The sequence below is a fragment of the Hyposmocoma kahamanoa genome, unplaced genomic scaffold (genome assembly GCF_003589595.1).
Source record: "Hyposmocoma kahamanoa isolate Upper Pololo Valley unplaced genomic scaffold, ASM358959v1 100021, whole genome shotgun sequence".
Classification (NCBI taxonomy): Eukaryota; Metazoa; Arthropoda; class Insecta; order Lepidoptera; family Cosmopterigidae; genus Hyposmocoma; species Hyposmocoma kahamanoa.
Genome location: NW_020653200.1, coordinates 7,460,657 through 7,482,643, shown reverse-complemented (window position 1 = coordinate 7,482,643; position 21,987 = coordinate 7,460,657). Strand labels below are relative to the sequence as shown.

Sequence of the window (21,987 nt, the reverse complement as noted above, 5' to 3'; positions counted from 1 at the left end):
CCGTAATTATTAACATTTAAGAATTTATAATCAATGTTAATCAGTAGTAAAACCTAAGTCAATATTTCAGAAGAGTGAATATAAAAATACATATTTACCACGAGAAAGTTCGTAGTAGAAATCTTACACGATCAATTGGAACATATTATAAATCCCCCGAAACCAACCGTACTTACTTACGTTCCAACAGAATATCCTCATAAAAGAAACGATCCACGAACTCGACAAATCCTTTGGCAAGAACATGAAGTAGGGCAGATCGTCAGACAAGCTGAACGCGACCTCCGAGCGTCGCCCCGTTGTACCGACGACGAACGGAAGAAGCGTTATATGAATTTGGGCTCGGGCGCCGCCCACTTTACTACGAATAGGAAATCCGGGAGCGAGGAGCGGTTACGCACAGTTACACGCCTGAGACCTCCCCCCCTCCGTCCGGCGCCCCCATCCCCTACCTCCAATTCGGGTCCTGCACACCCTCCGGCCTTCAGCGGCGTTACGCCAATTCACCCAACGATTTATACACCGACAAAATTAAAGCAATTTTAAACGTTTAACAAGTCCGACGCAATTCAAAAATAAAATGACAGCACTACTCACACTAAAGAAATTAGTGTAACAGTAATAATTCATTGTCATTCGCAGTAGCAATTCAACAGACAATATAAAAATGATCAATTCGCATGGCAGAATAACTGAAATGGACATTACGATCACAATTTAAAAACATTAAAAATAGATCAACATCCGGCACTCAACCCATTGTTTTTTTTACATCGAAATTCTCTCGTTCGAAAACAATTGAATACACAAACTTTATTTCCATTATTAGTTGAAAAAGTTGATTATCGGATGTTGCATCGGGGACTAAACTCAACGAACCTTTATGAGTCTTAATTTTTTCTTCTTGCTCGTCTTTGTCTTTATCCTCGTCTGAGAGCATCGTGTCGTCGTCATCGTCTGTCTTATTCTTGGGCTCCCAGGTCATCTTATTTTCCTTCTTGAGGCGTCGGCGAGCGTTTGCGAACCACGTCGACACTTGTGTCAGCGTCATCTTGGTGATGATTGCAAGCATTATCTTTTCCCCTTTCGTTGGGTAAGGATTCTTCTTATGCTCGTTGAGCCATGCCTTCAGCGTTGCGGTAGATTCCCGCGTGGCATTTTTCCGTCTGGCAGCTAAATCGTACCCAGCTCCATATCTGTTGACAAACACACATTTATCCATATACCTAATTGGTAAATAGTGAAGCGCTTCCGGCCTTAAGATATTCGCCACAGCCTACTGGGAAATAAAAATCGAGCCACATTATTTCTCTAAATGTATTTATGCCTGCATATTGTATATAAGACAGTAAGTAGATAAATACAAGAAGTGCCGAAAGTAATGGGACTAACTCGTCTATAATACCAAACAATAGTAATCTTAGTCAACTCTGATAGAGTTTCAGACAATGACTGATTCAAGTGACAATAGAATGCAGTAAACAATAAATTCTCTTTTAAATTCGGTACAGATAGGCGTTTTATTCGAGGCAATAGATTTCTCGTAACGGCGGCAGCAAAAATAAAGCTGTCGCGGCACTGAGCGTCATTCGATATACTTTTTAGGGCCTATAGTCCCATTTGCATCCACATTCTAAACGTAATTGTGGTGAAACGTTCCGTTTCCCGCGGCGGCATTCGTTTCGTACCTGACTCCGATTTTCCCGTCGACATGACAAAGGCGCGGTCTGAAGGGGCCAATAAATAGGTTCCGTGGGTGAAAATAGTTAAAAAATGGCCCTGAATTGAGGAGGGTGCAGTCGAATTGTAACGCTAAGAGTAACATGTAGAGCGCAATGTCGAGATAAAACCCAAGTTGGATTTTCACCGTTCTATGTGTATACCTACGTGACATGATCGAATTTGATTTGCAGAAGTGATGGCATTTGTTAGCACCGTTTTGTAGTTTAGTTGGTTTAGTTTGTTTAATAGTTACTTTGTTTAAGCGATTTTCATGTTAAGTTTAAACGTTTGATCTAATGAGTGATCTGTCTCTATTATCGACAGATAATTTTCGTTTGAGAATAATGGAATCCACAAATCGACACTGTAAATTGGTATTTATATATGATATGGTACCTATGCCAAAATGACAAAATTTAGTAGGCGCACATTTTAAAACTGAAGTTTTGATTGACCAGTATAAAAAAGTTTTTTTTTTGTTAGAAATAATTGTGATCTTGCTAATGTGTCAGACGTTTCTAATTTTATATTAGGTATATTTCTACATTACAGACATACGACAACGCGAGAATGATTGAGTAATAACGTCTTTTTTGGACCGCCTTTGTATAGATTCTTTAAGGGATGACCGTTGGTAAACCAACCATCTTGAGGATGGTCCATAGTATTTGAGTTGCAACTGCAGGGCGGTGCAGCGCAGGCGTGGGCATCGTGGGCGTACGCGGCGCCAATCGATCGCGACGCCATCTTGCGCGGAGCCACCGTGGCACTTAGCGGTCGACCACCACCGGCGATTCAGTAATCACCGCACGACTGTCGGCCCACGAAACCTTCGAAAAACGGTCGCCTTAAAGTTTGCCATTCAAACTTTTCTTATACCGCAATTTTTCATTTTTATAAAAAGCAAACAACAAGCGTGTTGTTGTGACGTAGACTGCCACAAAAATAGTATTAAAACGATTTAAAACTAAATTAAAAGAAAAAAAATGTTCGATATTGTGCCACAGATGCAGCGACCAAAAGTCTGTCTAACAAGCTACTTTTGTTAGAACACGATTGAGCTCTTTAGAAATCTGTGGTGGTTAGTGACGACAGCGGAGGGGCGAAAGCCGCGAAAAGTGTTGCAGCGCTGTAATCGCTGAATGTTTATTGAATTAACAGCATTTGCCTTGCTGAAAGCTCTAAAGCTGCTGTAAGGGTTCGTTGTAAGCTTTCAAATTAATTTAGACAGTCCACTTAGTCGTCGCTTCGTAGCCGCCGGCATGCGTGAACACGTGCACTTGGTTTAAAATGTTAATACTTTCAGTGGCGGAAATACTCGTATCCTTGCTTAATTTGGAGATACAAAGACATAACACCGATGACCGAGCTTTGAAATTGGTGCTATTTTTGTTTTCTAATACATGGCCGAATTAATTTACTAGGTGTATTTTGGTTATGTTATTTTGTTTTCTATTTCGTCGTAAATGTACGATAGTTATTTTAACAATCAGTTCTAAAATTAATGATTTCTTCACTAATATCCTTAAAAATAACGGAAATAATATTTTCATTTTGCTAATTGAAATCAAAATATTTAGAAACTTACAACACCACTGAGTGTGTTGATTGAATCGGCATGAGGCAGAGAGAAGTAGCACAGTGGCACGCGGTGAACGTTGTGTGGAGCGCACTGAATGTGGTTGGGCGGGCGGTACAAGCAGAGCTACATATTTGCGCGCCACGTATTCAATTCGTGGTATCGGAGGTTTACGATCTGCCCGCTTGGGGGAATTGCGGCCTCTACGTGCCCTCCCCCGTAAACCTTACAGTTATGTACCTACGAATACGCGTACATAAGTAATGCGCCTCTCCTCCCCCGAGGGAGGCTTGGGTCGTATTAGAATTAGGATTCGTAGCAGAAGTGCCAGTTGAGTACGCGTTTTAGAAGCGGGATTGTTGCGTTTATTTTGTTGTTTCACCACTTTAGGCCGCTCTTCGTCACCTTTTTATCTTCAAATTGCAAATATAAGAGTTTGTAATCGAAGCCTCAGTGATCGATGTTCGACATATGTCAGACAGCTAATCATTCAGCTGTGGTAGGTACATCAATTACACAGATTACGGAATAGTTCCCCGTATCGCGTTAATGCCTTGACGTACACTGTACAATTAATTATTACACATTGATAGATTTATTACATCACACGCCAATGGACAGTGCTTCATGTATCTATCATGTTATGTTCAGAATTAATTAATCTAAAGTATCTATTAAAAAAAACTAGATATTTTGACACCTTGTAACAATGTATTTGTTTTATTACTAACAATTGCGAAAATTTTTATTATAAGTTTATAGCAAACGCTGCAATTAATTATCAGCTGTAGAGCTATTACTACGTAAATACCACAGAATCTAGTGTATCAAAATGATAAACATTTATGGACTTTTCACAACCACTTTAAGTGGCACAAAAATGCAAGTGTCGTTTATTCGAACGACACTACGTCTCGTTAACAAGCGCTCCTTACTTGGTTTATTTAAAAGTAACAGCCCAAATCGTTGGCACACAAATAATTCCTTAGAGCGGAGTTCGCTCGGGGCACAGTAATTTCCTGCGTATTTTGATCTCAATGGTGCGGTACAAGTGCTCCCTCGTCTCTTTTCTCTAATTTTTGTACGTTTTCTGTGCTCGAATCTTGTGTTAAAAATAGCTGAGTAATTTTTCATTTCGGCGCGCGGCGGGCGTGGCAGATTACAGGCTGTTCCAAATAATAAGCCAACAGTACTTAACTGAAGGACGCCTACAGTCGTGACCAACTTTTGTTGCTCTCGTACACTTTTCGCCGTACTTGTTTCTTTGTACGGCTGTTTATTCAGGCCGTCTAACTTATTGCGACCCCCGGAACGTTTTATGAGACTCTTATAAAGTTTTTCCTTTGAAATGAATATACAACAATTTTGTTGGCAGTTGTAAAAGGTATTTCGTTTGCAAGATAATGAATATTGGACGTTGATTTGTGGTTTAGTACTTTTATGAAGTCGCTGAAACTAGGAAGGCCCTATTGCACTTTTTCATGTGCTTTGAAAAGCATTTTATAGCAATGGTATTATAATTTTACAGTTTGCAGAAAAATTTGAGAGCGATCATCCTTTACTAGAACACAACGGTGAACAATTGTGTGAAGCGTCTGGGGCGCGATATATCATGATGTATTTCCGTGCGCGTCCCGTATCGTTACGTCTTTTTTACGCATAAAAACTAATGTCGCCTCTAATTATTTTTAGATTATAACGCACCGCCTGATATATATTAAGCCGAGCGGAGCCGAATTGTCAGCATAACTTCTCTTTGATGTATCATGATTTGTTTTTATTTTCAGGCAGTTTCGAAGTGATTCATGAGCGGCTAAATTTCAAGTGTTCCGTGAAACTTCTATTTAATTGATGTTGTCCATTGAATGTTTCGTCAAGACACTATTATGACAGTTGCTTCTAGCCCTATATTATCATAATTGAAAATGTTTATTGGTGCATACAACAAAAGCGTGTGTTGCCGTGTCTGTGGGCTGCAAAGCTTGCCCAATACCGTCTATACATGCGTCCGATCGCTTTTCAAAGAAAAACTGTGATTTAATCAGGCACTAGAGAGAAATGGATGTGACGCCATTTGTCTCTGTCAGTCTCTTGGTTAGATATGTGTTAAAATGAGACGGGTAACAACCGGGAGTGGTTACGCGGTCATTTGTCCCTTGCGGCTCGCAAGCTCTGCCAAACGAGGGCTTGGACTCGGCGGCGACTGCAAACGTTCGACGCCTTTGACACAGGCAAGTTGTAGCTCCTGCATATTCATATTCAATTCCCAGTTTGCCACGAACAACACACTCAATGCATAATCAACAAATGATTCACCCGAGAAACTTACCATAAGGCCATATTTCTGTTATATAATTGTAACACTTGTGGCGGTGTCATGTTCGTGTACTTTATGATTAGATTAGACGCATTAACTTCAGGCCACATGATCTGATTTCAGCACTAATGGAACACGTTAAGTTGATTAAGGTAGGTGCCAAGTAACACGTAGGTGCAAAGATTTGTCGACTACCACCCCGCAAATTAGTGTGAGTTTTTTTATGATAACATGTGACGGGACGAACAAGTCGTGCGCCTTGTTGTAAACTACACGTCCGTCCTCAGCAGTTCCAGTGCCACTCAGAGCTTTAAATCGCAAATGTCTGAGAGGCGCTGCCACTGTGCCCGTCACCTAACATTATTTTAAATTGACTTTTATAATAAATTCACAAGTCCCTGTTGTTAGCGATAGATCTTCTTTGGAATACTTTTACAGATAATTTTCGTACTACAAACTTTATTTTATTATTATGTAAATTTCAAGATTATAAAATTGTCGCTAAAAATAAGAGTTTTCTCTCCGCCGCTGCCTGCTACTTATTTCTCTTGTTCTCCTGCTATTATTAAAACTTGTAATTTCATTAGCACTTCAAATCCGGAACGCAGTAATTTCTCCATTATATTTGGCGGCAGAAATAGATAAGTACTTCCGTGGACAAACTTTTTGACAAGGAGCTCTACTGCTACTAAACGTTAGAGTATGACGCCGAAGTGATGTCAAAAAACGTACACGTAATATTTTTATGTAAATAATGTCAGTGATGCCTAAATGGGTAAGCACAATTTAATCAAAAGCAGATTTTACTGCTTTCTTCGGAACTGAATTGGCTTTAAGGGGCGAATTTTATTTAATAATATAGGGAGGCAATTAACGACAGCATATTAAACTTCCAAAAATCATTTCAAGCACTCCTCGATCGTTGCATTTCTCTAAAAATATCTATAGAGAAATTTGTGGCTCGATTTTTATAGTAGGAATCGACATACACACAATAATAATAGAGACATTTGCACATAGTAACAAAATTGATTAAAATCTAAACGAGTCGCCAAATACAAACATGAGCCTTTCGCATTGCAATCTATTAGAGAGATAAGTCTCGATAGGGAGGTATTATGATAATCCTTGAGCGTCGCGGCGTGGGCTTTATCTAAAGTGGCGCGGGCGATGGACCAGCGGGGCCTGGGGCCCTAGGGACTTACCCGTAGGCCGCGAGTGTCGGGTCGTAGGGGTAGTACCCGCCGGAGGGCTGCAGTCCTGCCGACGTCCAAGCAGACATCTCGCCGCCCCCCTCCTTCAGCGCGTAAGGGTTACTCTGAAACATCGCACCGCCTAATATACACACTAACCGAATAAACCACCACCATTAAATTAAGCCTAAATAATCCAAGTTCTAAATAATCCATGTCGAACATTGTAGCATTATATAGATACAGTTTATTTCTAGCTCTATAAATAAACACAAAACATTATTGTAATGGCACGATGTGGTCCGAAATTTTTTTTTTAATTTGTTATCGTTAATAGAACAGTTGACTGTAAACTTCTGAAGTCCAATACATTTGGGACTGCTTATTGATTTTGTATTTTATTTGTTTGATTTTTAATCCTTTTTATACTACACTAGTTCAATGACATAATTTGTATATCATATTAAATACGTAATTTACACATACGCGCGCGCTATGTACAATGCCGCCCTAAGCATTTATAAGTGATGTAGAACCACGTAGGTACTATTACGTCGTTTAATTTCTTTTAATTCGTCGAAGAATGTAAGAGAACGTTATTTGGTCTCACAATATTTTAATAGTTTTAGAGATTCAATATTTTGATATTTTGTAGAGCAATGAGCTCTACAAAATATCAAAATATTGAATCTCTAGCGACACGCAGTATTGTAATTTCACAGGATAAGTAAGCTCTACACACACATATCACTCAAGCAAGGTCGGCAGGCGGTTTATGGACGTAAACGTTTATTGACGTCAGTATCATTATTTGTTACGTTCATTAAAAAGCCTGTAGAAGAAATGTTTATAAACGTTTGCATTCATGTATGAGAAAAATATCTGCCACGGCACATCAATCGGCAAAAACACGACACTCGCGCGAATGCATTAATAACTTAATACGAAACATATTATCATGAACGAATCTACATTTGATACTTAAAAATAGAAATTAATATTAAATCCAAATAGTTATCATTATTATTCTATAAACATTTTTATTTCAATGCTGTTAGTTCCTAAACGTATAACGATATGACCCGTTGAACGTAATTCGTAAGCTATTGTCACTTCACAACTAATCTCGTGTAAGCATATAGTAAATCTCAACGCATAATTCCTTTCAGTCAATCGGCCTAACAAATACGCCGACTAGAATTTAATTAAAGTTAACTTAATAAAAGGGAATAAACTCACGAACAACAATAAAAGTCCCAAGTGTACGGGCTGACATATCACTAGCCTATTTGCATAATGTATGGATACAGAGGGGAAAACTATTAAGGCCTACGCACCCTCGATGCGTTATAGTTGTTTAACTGTAAGCTAGTGAGTGCGGGAGGGCCGCATGCGCCTAGAGAACAGCGAACCCTCTTTCACTCAGATATTCGCATACATTAGGAGCAACTAAATTAAAAGTGTGAACGATAACTGACAACCCTTGTCTCGTTCCCCAGCGCGTTTTGCGCCGACTCCTCTGATAATAAAATGAAAAGCATTATGATACATATGGAGCACTGGTTGGAAAGTGTGATAACTGAATAAAAAGAGCAAGCTTATTTGTCCCCCTGCTTTTACGGGAAAAGTGACAGCGTCTATTGTTGCGGCAATTTTTCTTTGCGCTAGCTACTCGTCTGGGTTTCATTTAATCATCTTTAGTGGTATGTTTACAAATGTCTGCTTATACTTTATTCGTGATAAGACAACGCATGTATTAAGTTCCATTTCGTAACAATACATTCTTTCCTGGTTAAAAAAAGTAGAAACTAAAAGATTTGCAAAGTGATAAAGTTTGCAGGTACTTCGGTGCATTTATGGTGGTACGCCCTTTATTTACTTATAATCTACGGTAATATAAAACATGCTACTACCACAAGATATATTTAGTCAATATATCGACTCTAACGTCAGACAAAACGAAAATAAACCCATCAACATACCTTATTGAGCATGCAAAGTTTGTAAGATAATAGGTTAATTACTGTTCTAGACGGTAGTTTTATTTTTGTAACTAGGTAGCTCCTTTGTTCGTTTCATTGCTTAAAAATTTTTCGACTTGTGATTGAATATTAAAGTAATTATAGCAAAGACGTCATCAAGTCACATAAGACGTATACTTATTTTGTAGCTTACTTATCAAAAAGGCAGTTACATAAAAATACAATAACCGCTACGATATCGACGCTGGAAAGCAATCTTATCGTATCTCCTACAGTTGTTCATTTTTGTGTATTTAGTCAAATATCGTCGTAGCATCACGAGTCCTAGACCAAAAATGCGGAATTTTTTTCTGATCGCATTGTTATGTAAAAAATACATTTTCTCAATTTTTCGAGATACGACAATATTGTTTTTCAGTGTCGATATGATACAAATCTCACAACTGTAAAAGGGCAACTAATGTAAAACCGGAAATAAAATTGAAAACATGAAGGTAACTTTTGACTTCCAGTGCATTTTGTACAAAAATTTAATTTAAGCTGAAGTTACTTATTGCCATGACATAATTGTAACAAAGATGTTATAGCTTAGTTTTCTATATATAGGTACTCGTAGATCAAATACATCGGCTTGTCAACTTCACTTGGTGTTTAAAAACATTGTAAACATTTTTCCGACTCTCTCGCTGAATAAGCCAGTGACAAATTCGCGCGGGCAACTCTTTTGTGCGGTTGAGATAAAAATTGCGCCTTTTCCTGGCTGTGACAGGGCAGTAGGTTCCCTCCGAGGTCGGAGGTTCGCTAACTATGACTGATGATTGTCTCGCCCCTAGCATTAGCGACTTGAGAGGCACGTGCCTACCCCGCTATTAATGATACTGACTACATAATATCCCTCAAAATGACATTTTATATAGGTAGTATTAATAACTTGTACAATCGATTGCAGCGAGATTTTGTTAAGGATGATGTTAATGGTATCGTACATACAAAATTAAGAAATGTAAGTATGCTTGGTATATTGTAAGTTTTATTTATACATTTTGTAATTCAATATGTAGATTTTATTCCTCTTATCTTTCTCCTCTCCTTAATAGGTTTGCATTGTACCTGGATATAACTTTTAAATTTTTAGAAATAAAATTAAGCCTTATTTTCTAAAAAAATATACCTAATATACTTAAGCTCATTTATTAACCCTTAAAATCTATCCGGTGCAATTCATCCCCCTTTTCCGTAAGACTGAATCTAACAACATTTTAATCAATTCTCCACAGAGTTCGCGAGTCAGCGCGCCAGATAGACTCATTACACCAACCCCAAATAAATATAAACAGTAGCGAAAGGGGGCCGGCCCCACTATTAACGTTATTCACACGCGCTGCTAGATCCATAAATAAAAAGCCAACTAGGACGGCCGCGACCCTATAAACAAAAAAAAGACAAAGTTCACGATCGAGTGATCGGTGCGGTTCATAAATAAGGCTCGTTTATTTCATTGCATTAAACTGGTGATAAGTTATTTGACGGTTCATAAATTCGTACCCCATCGGTGGCTGGAAGCCGCTTATTGAGCCCAGCGCGGGCGCCGGGTTAGCTCGAGGCGCCGCGCCGGCCCGCCGCCACTGCCGAGCCGCGATGCCAAATCGACTTCACTTCATCATTCCTCCACTCAGCTTTCTGGCTACTGTACGCAATTTTAAGGCCATGACTTTACTTGGCTCGGTCGTCATGTTGGCTCATGCCATTTTCTGCTTCGTAAAGTGCATTAATGTACACATTCAAACAATGTACCTACCTATTTGGAGTCGTCTCTAGAAATAAACCAGAAGGATATGTGCGGGGAGGTGAACGTGTCGTTCGACATTTGAATTAAAAGTGAAACATTGTTACAAACGAATGTTAAGCACGACTGCAACAATGCCACTCGTATATTTGTTTGAAATATTATTCATAATAACTGCTAAATAATATTATTCATGCAATAAAATAATAACGGCTAGCAAAATCTGAAAGTGAATTGTAGCGAGTGGAAAAAAGAATGACTCTAAGTGGATAAAGAGCGAGTACAAACGAAAAAGTCATTTCATGCCGCACGGTGGTGGTGCAAACGGGGTTGGTTGCGCGATTTGAAACCTACCCGGTCCATGTTAAGGGTTATATTTGCGGGACGGGCAAACAACGTGGCTAAGTTCAATAAAGCTTTCCCCCAAATAAGCCATAAAACGAGCGGCAACGGGCGCGGGCGCTCAGCTATATGTAGCTGTGTTCCCGTTCCAATTATTTGTTTGTGGAGGCACAATAATTTTATTTTACGTTTTATTTAACATTTATTTCGTTACGGCAATTTCACGGGTATCAAAGAATTGCTAGATTGTGATTTAAACGAAATTGGTTATTTTCCACTTCGAAGACCGAACATCATTTCATCGGTATCGAGTTAATATTATTTTATTATGCATGATGTTGTGTTCTTAATCAGAAACATTCCTTTTTTATTATTTCTTTTTATTGAAACTGAAAGATTGGCCATTATTGGAAATTAAGTTATGTGATTAGAATTCACAATGGTTATTAAGCTTTCAAATCAAATTTTAAATTGTGATCATTACGCTTGCAAATTCACATAATAAAAAGTATTCAAGCGGAAAATAGTTTTTAAGAAGTTCCTCGACGTGATTAGAAAGGTAAATGCGTTTAATTCCACGGTGATTTTAATGGTAACGTTCGATTTTATGTAGTTGAATTGTATCTACTTCATTCTCTTTATGAATGGCTATATAAATGTTTACATCTACTTATGCAATCTAAGCGAAGGTATGCGAAAACGACATGGATGTAGTCGCGAGTTGTTCCTGGGAATCGTAAATAAATAAACAATAAACCAGAATTAAACAAGTCAATTGGAGCTCAGACAAAGACAATATGCGGTCACGTTTAACTGCCGAACCCGGCGGTAACCGATCGTGGCCGCCGTAATTCAACGATCGTAAACGCTCGCAATGATATCAATTAGACGGGGCCCCAAGACCGATAAAGCTCCGCTTTAATTAGAAGAACAAACAACAGACGGTCCTTAATGAGCCGTGAGCGTATGGAGGGCGAGAGAGGTAATTAGGTCGGGGGAGACTGCAGCCCTCGGCGATCAATTATTGAGCCTCCGTGATTGATTTGGCCGCGGCACACCGCCGCCGCCGCCGCGCCGCCGCCGCAATGCCGCAACGCCGCGCTGGGTCGCACTAACCACCACGCCACCGCTTTTCCGCGCCTCGACCGCACACCGCGCTCTTAATCCCATTTCACTTTGCAATTCTCCAAAAACTGCACGCAAACTGTCTCAACACTCCAACCGCAATAAATTACACATCCGCCTAATTGCTTACCTCCATTCAAAAGTTTAAAATTCAGAACTATGCGCATTAAATTAACAACTTAACATTCAATAGGGATACGACAGCTCATAAGAGTTTCCGGGACCCCGCGTTTATCGTTTAACGTATTTATCTGATGTCTTGCTAATAGCCATCATTGGAGGGTAAAACGCAGCTGTAAAAGCCCGACTGCTCGTATAAATTACTTATAAAATAAGGACATTAAAACCATTTAGAGCAATAACCTATTCTGAGTGAATAATGGTAATATAAAAATGAATTTGATAAAAATATATGTGAATTATGTTGATATAAGTATTAAATGTTAGGTGTCAGTTTTAATGGTCCGTTCGGGGAGGTCGGGAAGGAGAGGACAATGCGCTCCCGGGGCGCTTTTGTCGTCGCAGATTCCCTGCCCGTGACATCTGTCCGAATCGCTACAATAACTCTAAAAAAACTCACTCCAAATTTACTAACTGCAAAGCGTCTCTGTGCGATTATTTTCTGCCTAATATACAATGATGCTGTACGCTCTCTCGCACGCAAAGCTTCTTCATTGACGGCATTGTTGTCATGACGTATCATTTATTCTACTCCGAATTAAAGCCCAAAGTTTCCGGTAGACCACGCTCGTCGGTCACAATTTTGCAAGAAATATGATGACAACATTATTATAAACATTTATTAATTCTTGCCTTTTAAATGTGTCATTTTACGTTCGTTATTAAGATAAGCCAATAAGTAATATTTAATATGTTATATTATTACATTATATATTATAATGGTAAGTCAACTGTGACCATGGGACCTGTAAAGGGCCCGAAACATTGGTGTGTTTGAAAAAACAAATATACGAGTAGGTACGTGATTTAAATCCGGAAAAATAGTTTCATTTCCTATGTGTAAGAATCGCAAAAATCTAAGAACTCGACAAGTAATATTTTATTATAAATAGTATTTTCCTATTAATTTACAATCATTTATCCCTCCTAAAAAAAAATTATTTCCGTAATTATTTTCGTATGACTTATTGACAATTCTTCTATCGCTGATAATAATGTGTATAATCGGAATGAGAAAATTGTATTAAACCTTAATATATTTGACCACGTAAGAACTTTGAACGTTTCGTTAGGAATATAAATCTATTTATTAGGGGAATACAATTTCCATATCATTACCATAATATGTATTGTTTATGGACAAATTGAGTTCCGTTCAGCACGCAGTCTCGAACTACAAAACAAACTTGAATTTAATAATAACGCAAGTAGTTAAAAGCTATCTCAAGTTTAATCGACACCTTGTTATTTATTCTACTAATGCTTAGCCCGACTGGACAGTCGACCGGGCGTACCAAATTACATTTGGACTAGGCTTATTTCTTTCACTTCCGGTCGAGATACGGCTACGAAAAAGCACCTTGATGTTATTAAATATTTTAACTGCTTCTGTGGCCGAACGGTTACCATATCGGACTGCCACGCAGAGGTCCCAGGTTCGATTCCCGGGCCGGGAGAAATATTTGTATGGCCTACATTTATTTCTCTCGTGAGTTTGGGTGTAATTTGTGGTTGTCTATGTGTGTGTCCATGACACCCGCGACACAGGGTTTCCCTATTGCGGAGCTATATTGAGTGTGCGTTATTATTATTATTATTAAATAATCATCACTATTTTGGTTCATCATGCTTTTAATTAATTCCTTCGGCCCTACCCTCCTCGGGAGCTACTGGCAAATCTTTCAATTATCTCGCTTTTAGACGACTTCCTTTGGTCAAGCGAGTGGCCAAACTTTTCGCTTAAGATTAATCAGTGGTGCTTCCACACGGAACGGTCATAATATCCTCAAGTTCCGGAGCGAACAAAGGGACACAATAAATTTCCTGTTGCTTGGAAGATTGCTGAGTCTGGTGAACATACCGACAAGCGAAAATTATAGCCGAATGAAATACGCATCAATACCCAGACATCAGTCGTGATAGTGGTGTTCGAAGTGTATTCTAACAATAGTAAATACATTTAGCGTGGCCATTGTTTGATTTATAGCGAAAGCGTGTGGGTAATTTATAAGAGTGGCGCGGGAGTGGACTGAGGGTGCGTGGTCACCGCGGGACGTCGGGAAATCGGGGAAAAGCCGAAGATTTATCACTGGGCAAGCCGCAGGACGCGGCTGACCGCGCGACCGCGCGAGTGTTTGCCCACTCATTAAAGTCGGCAAGTAAACGCTTAGTGCGAAGATGAGTATATTTGCGGAGCAATTAACGCTTGGAGGTGAGACGAGGGTTGTGGAGCTGACCGCGGTCTATGTTTGTCAATGATTATTATGCTAAAATAATAAGTTGACTTAAACAAACAATAAATCAAGGGAAACAACTCATTGTTTCACCCCGACGACCGACTACGACTTAGAGTATATTGTGAAAACAATATGGAGAGATTTTAAGATTCACTTTATTAACATGTCTTGTCAAGACCTGGGATCTGGGATAACACAGAAATAGCCGCTACTATTTACTTTCAACGAGCTGTATTAACAAAAATTCAATAATATTAAGTATATTATCACGACAGTTTAGGTAAATATCCATTTATTTTTGGGTGTAAAGTCAACCATCTTGCGCTTATACGGTATCGGTAAAACGCTTATGTGACCGGTAGATAAGGCTGATACAGAAGTGTGGTGGGCCAACTATCTCAGTGTAAACATGCTCGGTGTCAATCATGACGAGGCGGTGCCTTACAACATTTTATCAGTTGTCACATAATCTAACTATAACGCATTTATGTCAAATCGTCGATGTGCGCTGTGATAAGCCCACCCACGTTTCATCTGCTCTATTGCGTCATATAAAAGCAATGGCGTCTGATATTATGTACTTACCGTAGCACTTATACAGACAAGCTGTTATTACAAAATGACACATGCTGCTTATCGTAGTCACAAGGTGTGTTTTTATAAGCACATTGTTCAGAATTTTGGAAAGTGATGACGATCATCCGAGTAGCCAAAATAAGGATCCCAATTGGAACAGCATGGGTCGATTTCAAATAACTTCAAGGTACTAAAATCAGATGGTTTGGTAAAGTATATTTCCTGTTTTCACAATTTATTACACGTAGCAAATGGAACTATTTTTTGGATCAAAATCGCGTATATTTATTGTTTAAACAAGTCATGTCCTCCTTATGTCCATTTTAGTCAGCCGCGACCATGCAAATTGCAAAGGGCTCGAAACGTAGGTTTGTTTAAAAAACAAAAAATATAAACCATTTAGATCAGAAATATTGTTTCATTTCCTATATAGTAAAGTAGAACAGAATATGACTGGCGACGAAATATAAATAAAATAAACATCATATCGATGCCTTACTTTCTCAAACTCGTATCTCATAAAGAGTGATTATTCAGGAAGGAGATGGAAAAACTTTCTATTTATTTTAAATTTCTTATCACGGGTGTTAATTTGGATGCATTACTTTAAGAATAGGTACAAGCCAGTGTGTGAATATGAAGGAAACGTGATGTGAAATCAGCCTGCAAAATTTGTATACACAATCCATTTTTTTGCATTTCAGTAACTTTGTGCTTTAAGATACGAGTTTGAGAAAGTAAGGCGACAATATACCACAAAGGTTCATTCGTCAAAGTGTTACCACTGTTAAACTTCAACTGGAATCAGAGTGAGATTGCCGCTACACATTGGATTTATTTCAGACTGCATATATTTATACAACGATTAAATTTAAAAGCAACTAAAGCTGGGTTCCTTGACAGTTTCTTTCTAACAACGACAGAGACGGACGAAATGAACTTCAATTTAGTTAAGTGTGCCCGTATCGATGCCCGCCAAATAAATATAAATAAAACAAATAGAACTTCGATATTGTTGTGAAACTGAAATTGAATCTCTATGAACAGTACGTTTTAAGCTTACGATTTTCCACAAGCCATAAATTCCTCCTCATATTTTCCAGTTCCATCTTAATAGACACAAAATAAAAGGAGCTGCGGCCATTACTCAGGGAGCAAGGTCGCTAGTGACTAATTAATCGGCGAAAGAGTGATGGTAATAGATGTTCCCGAAGATATTTATGTTCGTCAACAAAACAATTATTTATCGTTCAATGTTTTCGAGACGTGTCGACCACCTAAGGTTATTGCAAATTATATAGCGCATTAATAAGAATAATGACAGAAATGTAGGAACAACGCGACACGTCCGGTACGAAGAGCACCGGACACGTCGAAGACTTTTGAATTTGCTGAAACATTTATTTGTCATTTCCTCTTTGATGCGATTCAAAACTAACATCAAACAACATCTTGACAAATTTTAATTGTGACAAACGAAAGACTACTCTGTAATTTTAAGATCTCGTATTCAATTATATTAAAATAAATCACAATAAGTTAGCACAAAGAGATAACTTATAAATCCAGTATCCATTGTTACAGTGTTGATAATAAATTTGATAATTAGGTTGGAACATAATCTGTAGTGATTAATGAACAAAGCGAACACTACAGGCAGACCACCCACAGGGAGAAGACGGCTTAATAAGACCCTCATTAACACCTTAATGGCTATTCTCAATTCGCCTGATTTCTCTCTACTTTTATTTATTTTTTCCCTCTCAGTCTCGCGAATGGCTCCTGCGCACCGGAGCTCTCTCTCTAGCTCCCTTTAATTGAATTTCTGGTCTCTTTTCTAAACTTATTCTCTTTGACTTAAGATTAGTGATGTATTTAAATTGGCATTTTGTTACGTTTTATAGTCGACTGGAGCCTTTTTTCGAGATTTTCATTCTCGTGTCTTATCAAACTTTTAATTTAGGCATGATAACGAAATGGAGGAGACTTTTTTGGGTACCTACATCTGGAGATGTTTCTTTTTTGTAACAATAAATAGTTATATTTAGAATAACAAATGTTCGTGTAGGTACTATAAAAGAAGTGTTCGTCATTATTCTGGGATGTCGCAGTCATAAGTCTATCAGTAGCCTGAGCGCACTGTGTGCGTGGGGGAAGGGTTCATAAGATTTCCGTTCGCAATAAACGAGCGAGAAATGCATCGCAGTCGCAGGACGATGCACATGCTCCCGTTTCAACGACGAAAGATTTTATTACCCCGCCACGCAATTTGCCAGCAGTTTATTAAATTAAGATTAAATTGTTAACTGCTTTAAAATATCCGCTACAAGTGTATTTAAGTAAGAAAAGCTGTATAGGGATTTTGGATGTACTATAAAATGTTGGAATTCATGCTTTGGATTGAGATTCAGTCCTTTTTATTTGAAGCAGAAACATTTGTTAATTACGAAAATTGTATATGGGTTTCTTAAACGTTCACAATAACACGAACAATTTCGTACACGAGATCCTATTTTCGGATAGAAATTAACGAGGTGTCCATGAGGACTTACGTAATGATAGTATTATGTACCTAATAACTGACTGGTTTATAATAAAATAATTTTAAAAACGACTCGTAAGTTTTGCAACAAACCCAGTTGGATTGCGGCGTGTCGTGCATGGCGAACCCTTTTATTTATTGATTATCACCGGTGTACAATAGATAAAAGATGGCGCTGGCGTATTGTTAGTAAGTCGCAGCTCGAACAGACGGCGCCACCGGAGTTGCTCGTGTACTAAAATGGCAGTTGAATATTTTTTCTCGCAATCGTTGAGAATCATGCAACCCCATATATCGAGCCCTAAGTTGTAGGTAATAAGAACGAGTTTCAAACATAGGTCAGTGAAGACTTACATATCCAGAAACAGGCACGACTGTATTTGTGGCGGAGCGCCGTCATTGTTCGCTAAATTGTCGCATGCACGAAACCGGCCAGGCTTGTCGTGAGTTAGGTATGAGCGCAGGCACACAATGACATTGCGCATACATCTAAACACCTGTTATTAAACGTGTACAGGGTCACAGAGCGTACGTACTGCAATCCTCGTTAAATACAATGACAGACAGAGAACTGACAGCCGCTGATTTAGGATGCATCGACAAGTACCACACTTATTGAATGTTAATTATGTGCTAAATTGACATTTTCGTATACCTGGATAAGTTTACACGTTTCCCGAATGTTCCATATTGTGATACAGATATTCCAGGACAAAAATTAAACTGATACTTAATTGAAACATGAACACGCGTCTCAAAGAACGAAAAGCATATCGTAGCGGAACCAATTCGTACGACCGATTGAATGTGAACGGTTCAATTCAACACTTTAGGATTAGGGTGAATTTCCTGCTCCACACATCGACATTATGAGATCGTCTTACTTTTGACAGGATTTTCGGGAGTTCACGGATATAACATTATGATTTTTTTCTACTTTCAAATCAAATACATTGAACCTGAAAACGATACTTATGTTTTGCTTATAAATTCGGCGAATTAAAAAAAAAAAAACGTTTATTTAATGTAATACACGTATTCGAATTAACATTGATTATAATTAATTTACGTATATTTATTACATAGCAATGTTTTTTTTTCTCTCAGTTATTCAAAGGTTAGTCGAAAGAAATCCTTTTATGGGACAAACTCGGCTTGTATACTAACATTTAAATATTTGTTAACATTTATAATTTGTTTTGTGGTACGATAAAATGGTTACATACATAGTGTTGTCTTACCTATTCCATTCAACGATTACCAACAAGGATGTATAATACTACGTATGATTAAGATTCCTCAGCAAAGAGATGGTGGTAGCCCCTTTTAGGGATTACGATCGGCGTATATACATAGTAGTCGACAAGTTGTCCCGTATACCCAGAGAAGGCATTAAACCGAACTCTAGTTACGTTTGTATGCAACCAAAAATTGAATTCAGTGACATGTATACCGTAATGTGCAAATATACATAATAGAAGTGTGAACACATTCAGATTTTTTTAATAAAAAATAACTATTGTATTATTTAAAGAGATAGCTTTGTAAAAAAGTTATAGCAGCGTTGTAACTGTCATTATTTGAACTTATTTTTAAGTTTTAATATTAATGTTTCGTGACAGGGTGGAGGCGCGGGCTTCGCAAGGTGTCGGTGGTTTTCTGGCCCAGCGCGCCCGGACCGGTTCGTCGCTGGCTCGCACGCTACGCGAGAAAAGCTAAACACGTTGTATCGCAGTTGAGAGCGATAAACCTTGCCTCTTTCGAACGGCAAACGACCTATTGATACCAATTTGCAGCACGCTGTTCATTCTGCTTTATCCGAGAATTGCAAATTATATCGAATAAAACACATTGATAGACGACATCCGGTCCATTGCGGGAATTATCGAAATAAACTGTATCAAAAACTTACTACCTATGTCGCTGGTACACGTTGTCGTGGCGATAAAAATGTTTATTTTCTCAACAAAGGCAGAAATTGTTAGTCTTTGTAAATCAGTTAACATTCAAAGCAAAATTATGTCAATAATCACGCCATCTGTCAAAATTAAACCTGAACCTCTCCTAACAAATTTTAAATCATTTATTAAAATTGTACATACCAATGGCGAATAGAACGCTGAACTATCGACGCCAATGCTGGGGTAGGGGTTTTGATCTGTTGAAGGGTAAGGTGCTCCGTAGACGCCGACAGCCGCGCTGGACAGGCGAGGGTACGACGAGAGGGCGAGTCTCGCTCCGTCGTACTGGCACGAGCAGACCGTTTGCCCAGAGACCGGGTCTGTGATGATCGGTCGGGGAGTGTCGCAGCATGACGCAGCAGGAGTGCTGGCGTGGCTGCCGGCGCCAGGCGAGAGCGCGCCCCCGGCCACGGCTGACCCGCCCGGCGACAGCGGAGGCGCTGAGCTGGACCCGCCGTCCGGCGACGTCGCTGCGCCGCCGGTGCCCGCCCCGCTGCTGCCCACGAGCAACTGCACAACAATAATATCGCATTATACAACTTAACAATTAACCACATCTATATAGACGACAGCTTTAAGTACTATTTTTCACCGACTTAAAAAAGGAGGAGGTTCTCAATTTGACTGTATTTTTCTGTATGTTACGCGATTATTACATTAGGGAATGTGTGAACAGATTTTGATGATTCTTTTACCTCAATATTGATCCCATTTAAATTTGAAGAAAACATTCCACCTCTAGGGGTGGCATACTTGGAGATGATTCCGGTATCGTGTACTTTCCGGTAACCGATGTCAATAAAACTTGTGAAATAGATGTTATTCCACGTCGTCAATGGTTTTTTTTAAATAAAATAAGTAAACTATTATTGTAAAGCGACCGCTTAAAGAGTATCAACTCAATTTATCAGATCTCAAGCAGGTGATGTACCTATCACCCTAGTAAATATTTATAATTTATGTAAACTGCATGGTTTCCTCATTTTAAGTAAAAACAATAATTGTTTTTAAGTTTATTTTAATAGATGCAAATTAATTCAATTTCTAGGGCAGCGCGGTAAGATAATATCAAGGGCATTCATTCAATCTAAGCATCTTAGCGACGCGCTCAACGTCCCATTCGGGTGAAGTACTCTCGGGTTACTTCCGGGTAATAATTAGTTAACGCTGTAAAGAATTAAGCCTGCGCTCGGTAGATCAAAGAAGCTTTACTATTGCTTTGGCTAACGTTACTAAAATGATGGTTATCATTTTTGCCATAGCGGATATGATATTGGTAGATAATAATGTTTCTATGTATGTAAGGCGGCCTACGAGCACGATGGCCCCTTGTTTTACAAGTGGAAAATTGAACCTTATTACATCGTTCATATGAAGATCTAATTTTTATATCGATAAGTTTCAATATGTTTAGACTAAAATACTTTAGACTGTACGTGGCTCAATTGTAGTAAATGTACTTTATGTACCTATACGTTAGCGAGTAAACGCGTTTATATAAAAATATAAAATGTGTTGGTATTTCAATAAAAAAACTGTAGAGTACGAGTACTACAACGTAACATTAGGTCTCTACCTTATCTAAGGAGCATTTGTCAATTCTACATACATAATATGATTAATCGCATATATACGTAATTACGTATCTACATAATACAGACATTAACTTCACATATTTGGCGTTAGTTTAACAAAGTCAAATATTTATATAAATTCAACAAATAATAATCCTTTTGCCGAAAGAAAGTGTACACTTGAAGAGACGGGCTCAACAACCTACTTCATATTACAAACATAATTTAGTACACACCAACATAGTTTTGTTTTGGCGGCGAAAGATTAGAGACCAGAGAAGTGGACCGAAGGACGTCAACAGATTTGATCAAACATTGGGGCAAGGTTGGCTTAGAAATAATAGCATAAGTTACTGTGCACACAACGACCCTGCTTCCACCTCCAGTACTTCGTTTGAGTGCATCAACTTGTCTTTTTTAAACAGAGCGAAAACTCTTGAAAGGGATGAGCCCTTTTGACGGACACAATATGTACCTATAATATAGAATATATATAAATGTCTCTGCGTGTTTAGTTCCAACAAAGTTAATGATGTGAAAAAGTTACCGACGTTATTAATTAACTAAAATGAAGTCGATTAAAACATAAAATATTCTTATGGAAATTCAAAGTTACAACTCTTGCAGTATATGAATGTTCCGCCCTCCTTTTGCAGACTTGTTGAAATCGTAATCCACTGCTCACCGATGCGAGCCATTCGCCCCGATAAAGGTGAGCTACAATTACAAAGAACCAGCCGCTATTCGTCCGCCATGTTTGTTTAAACAACGCTATCAGTCCACCTCGCGTGTACGCGAGTAATTAGTAAAAGCCAACGATAACACGTACTGTACGCTCTTCGTGTCATTATGGACCGCAACACCGATATTT

General features: G+C 38.6%; 1 protein-coding gene across 2 annotated transcripts in view; it reads right to left on the bottom strand.

Moving 5' to 3' along the window:
* The window catches only part of LOC113229928 (homeobox protein araucan-like), a 49,141-nt gene that overhangs the window by 7,845 nt on the left and 19,309 nt on the right, over nt 1-21,987 (bottom strand). For both annotated transcript variants that reach the window (XM_026463724.1, XM_026463652.1), the window contains exons 2-4: nt 19,684-20,052; nt 6,824-6,936; nt 880-1,196 (exon numbers count right to left, since the gene is read on the bottom strand). In XM_026463724.1, the coding sequence (XP_026319509.1) occupies nt 880-1,196; nt 6,824-6,936; nt 19,684-20,052 (799 nt within the window). The remainder of the gene's footprint in view (nt 1-879; nt 1,197-6,823; nt 6,937-19,683; nt 20,053-21,987) is intronic.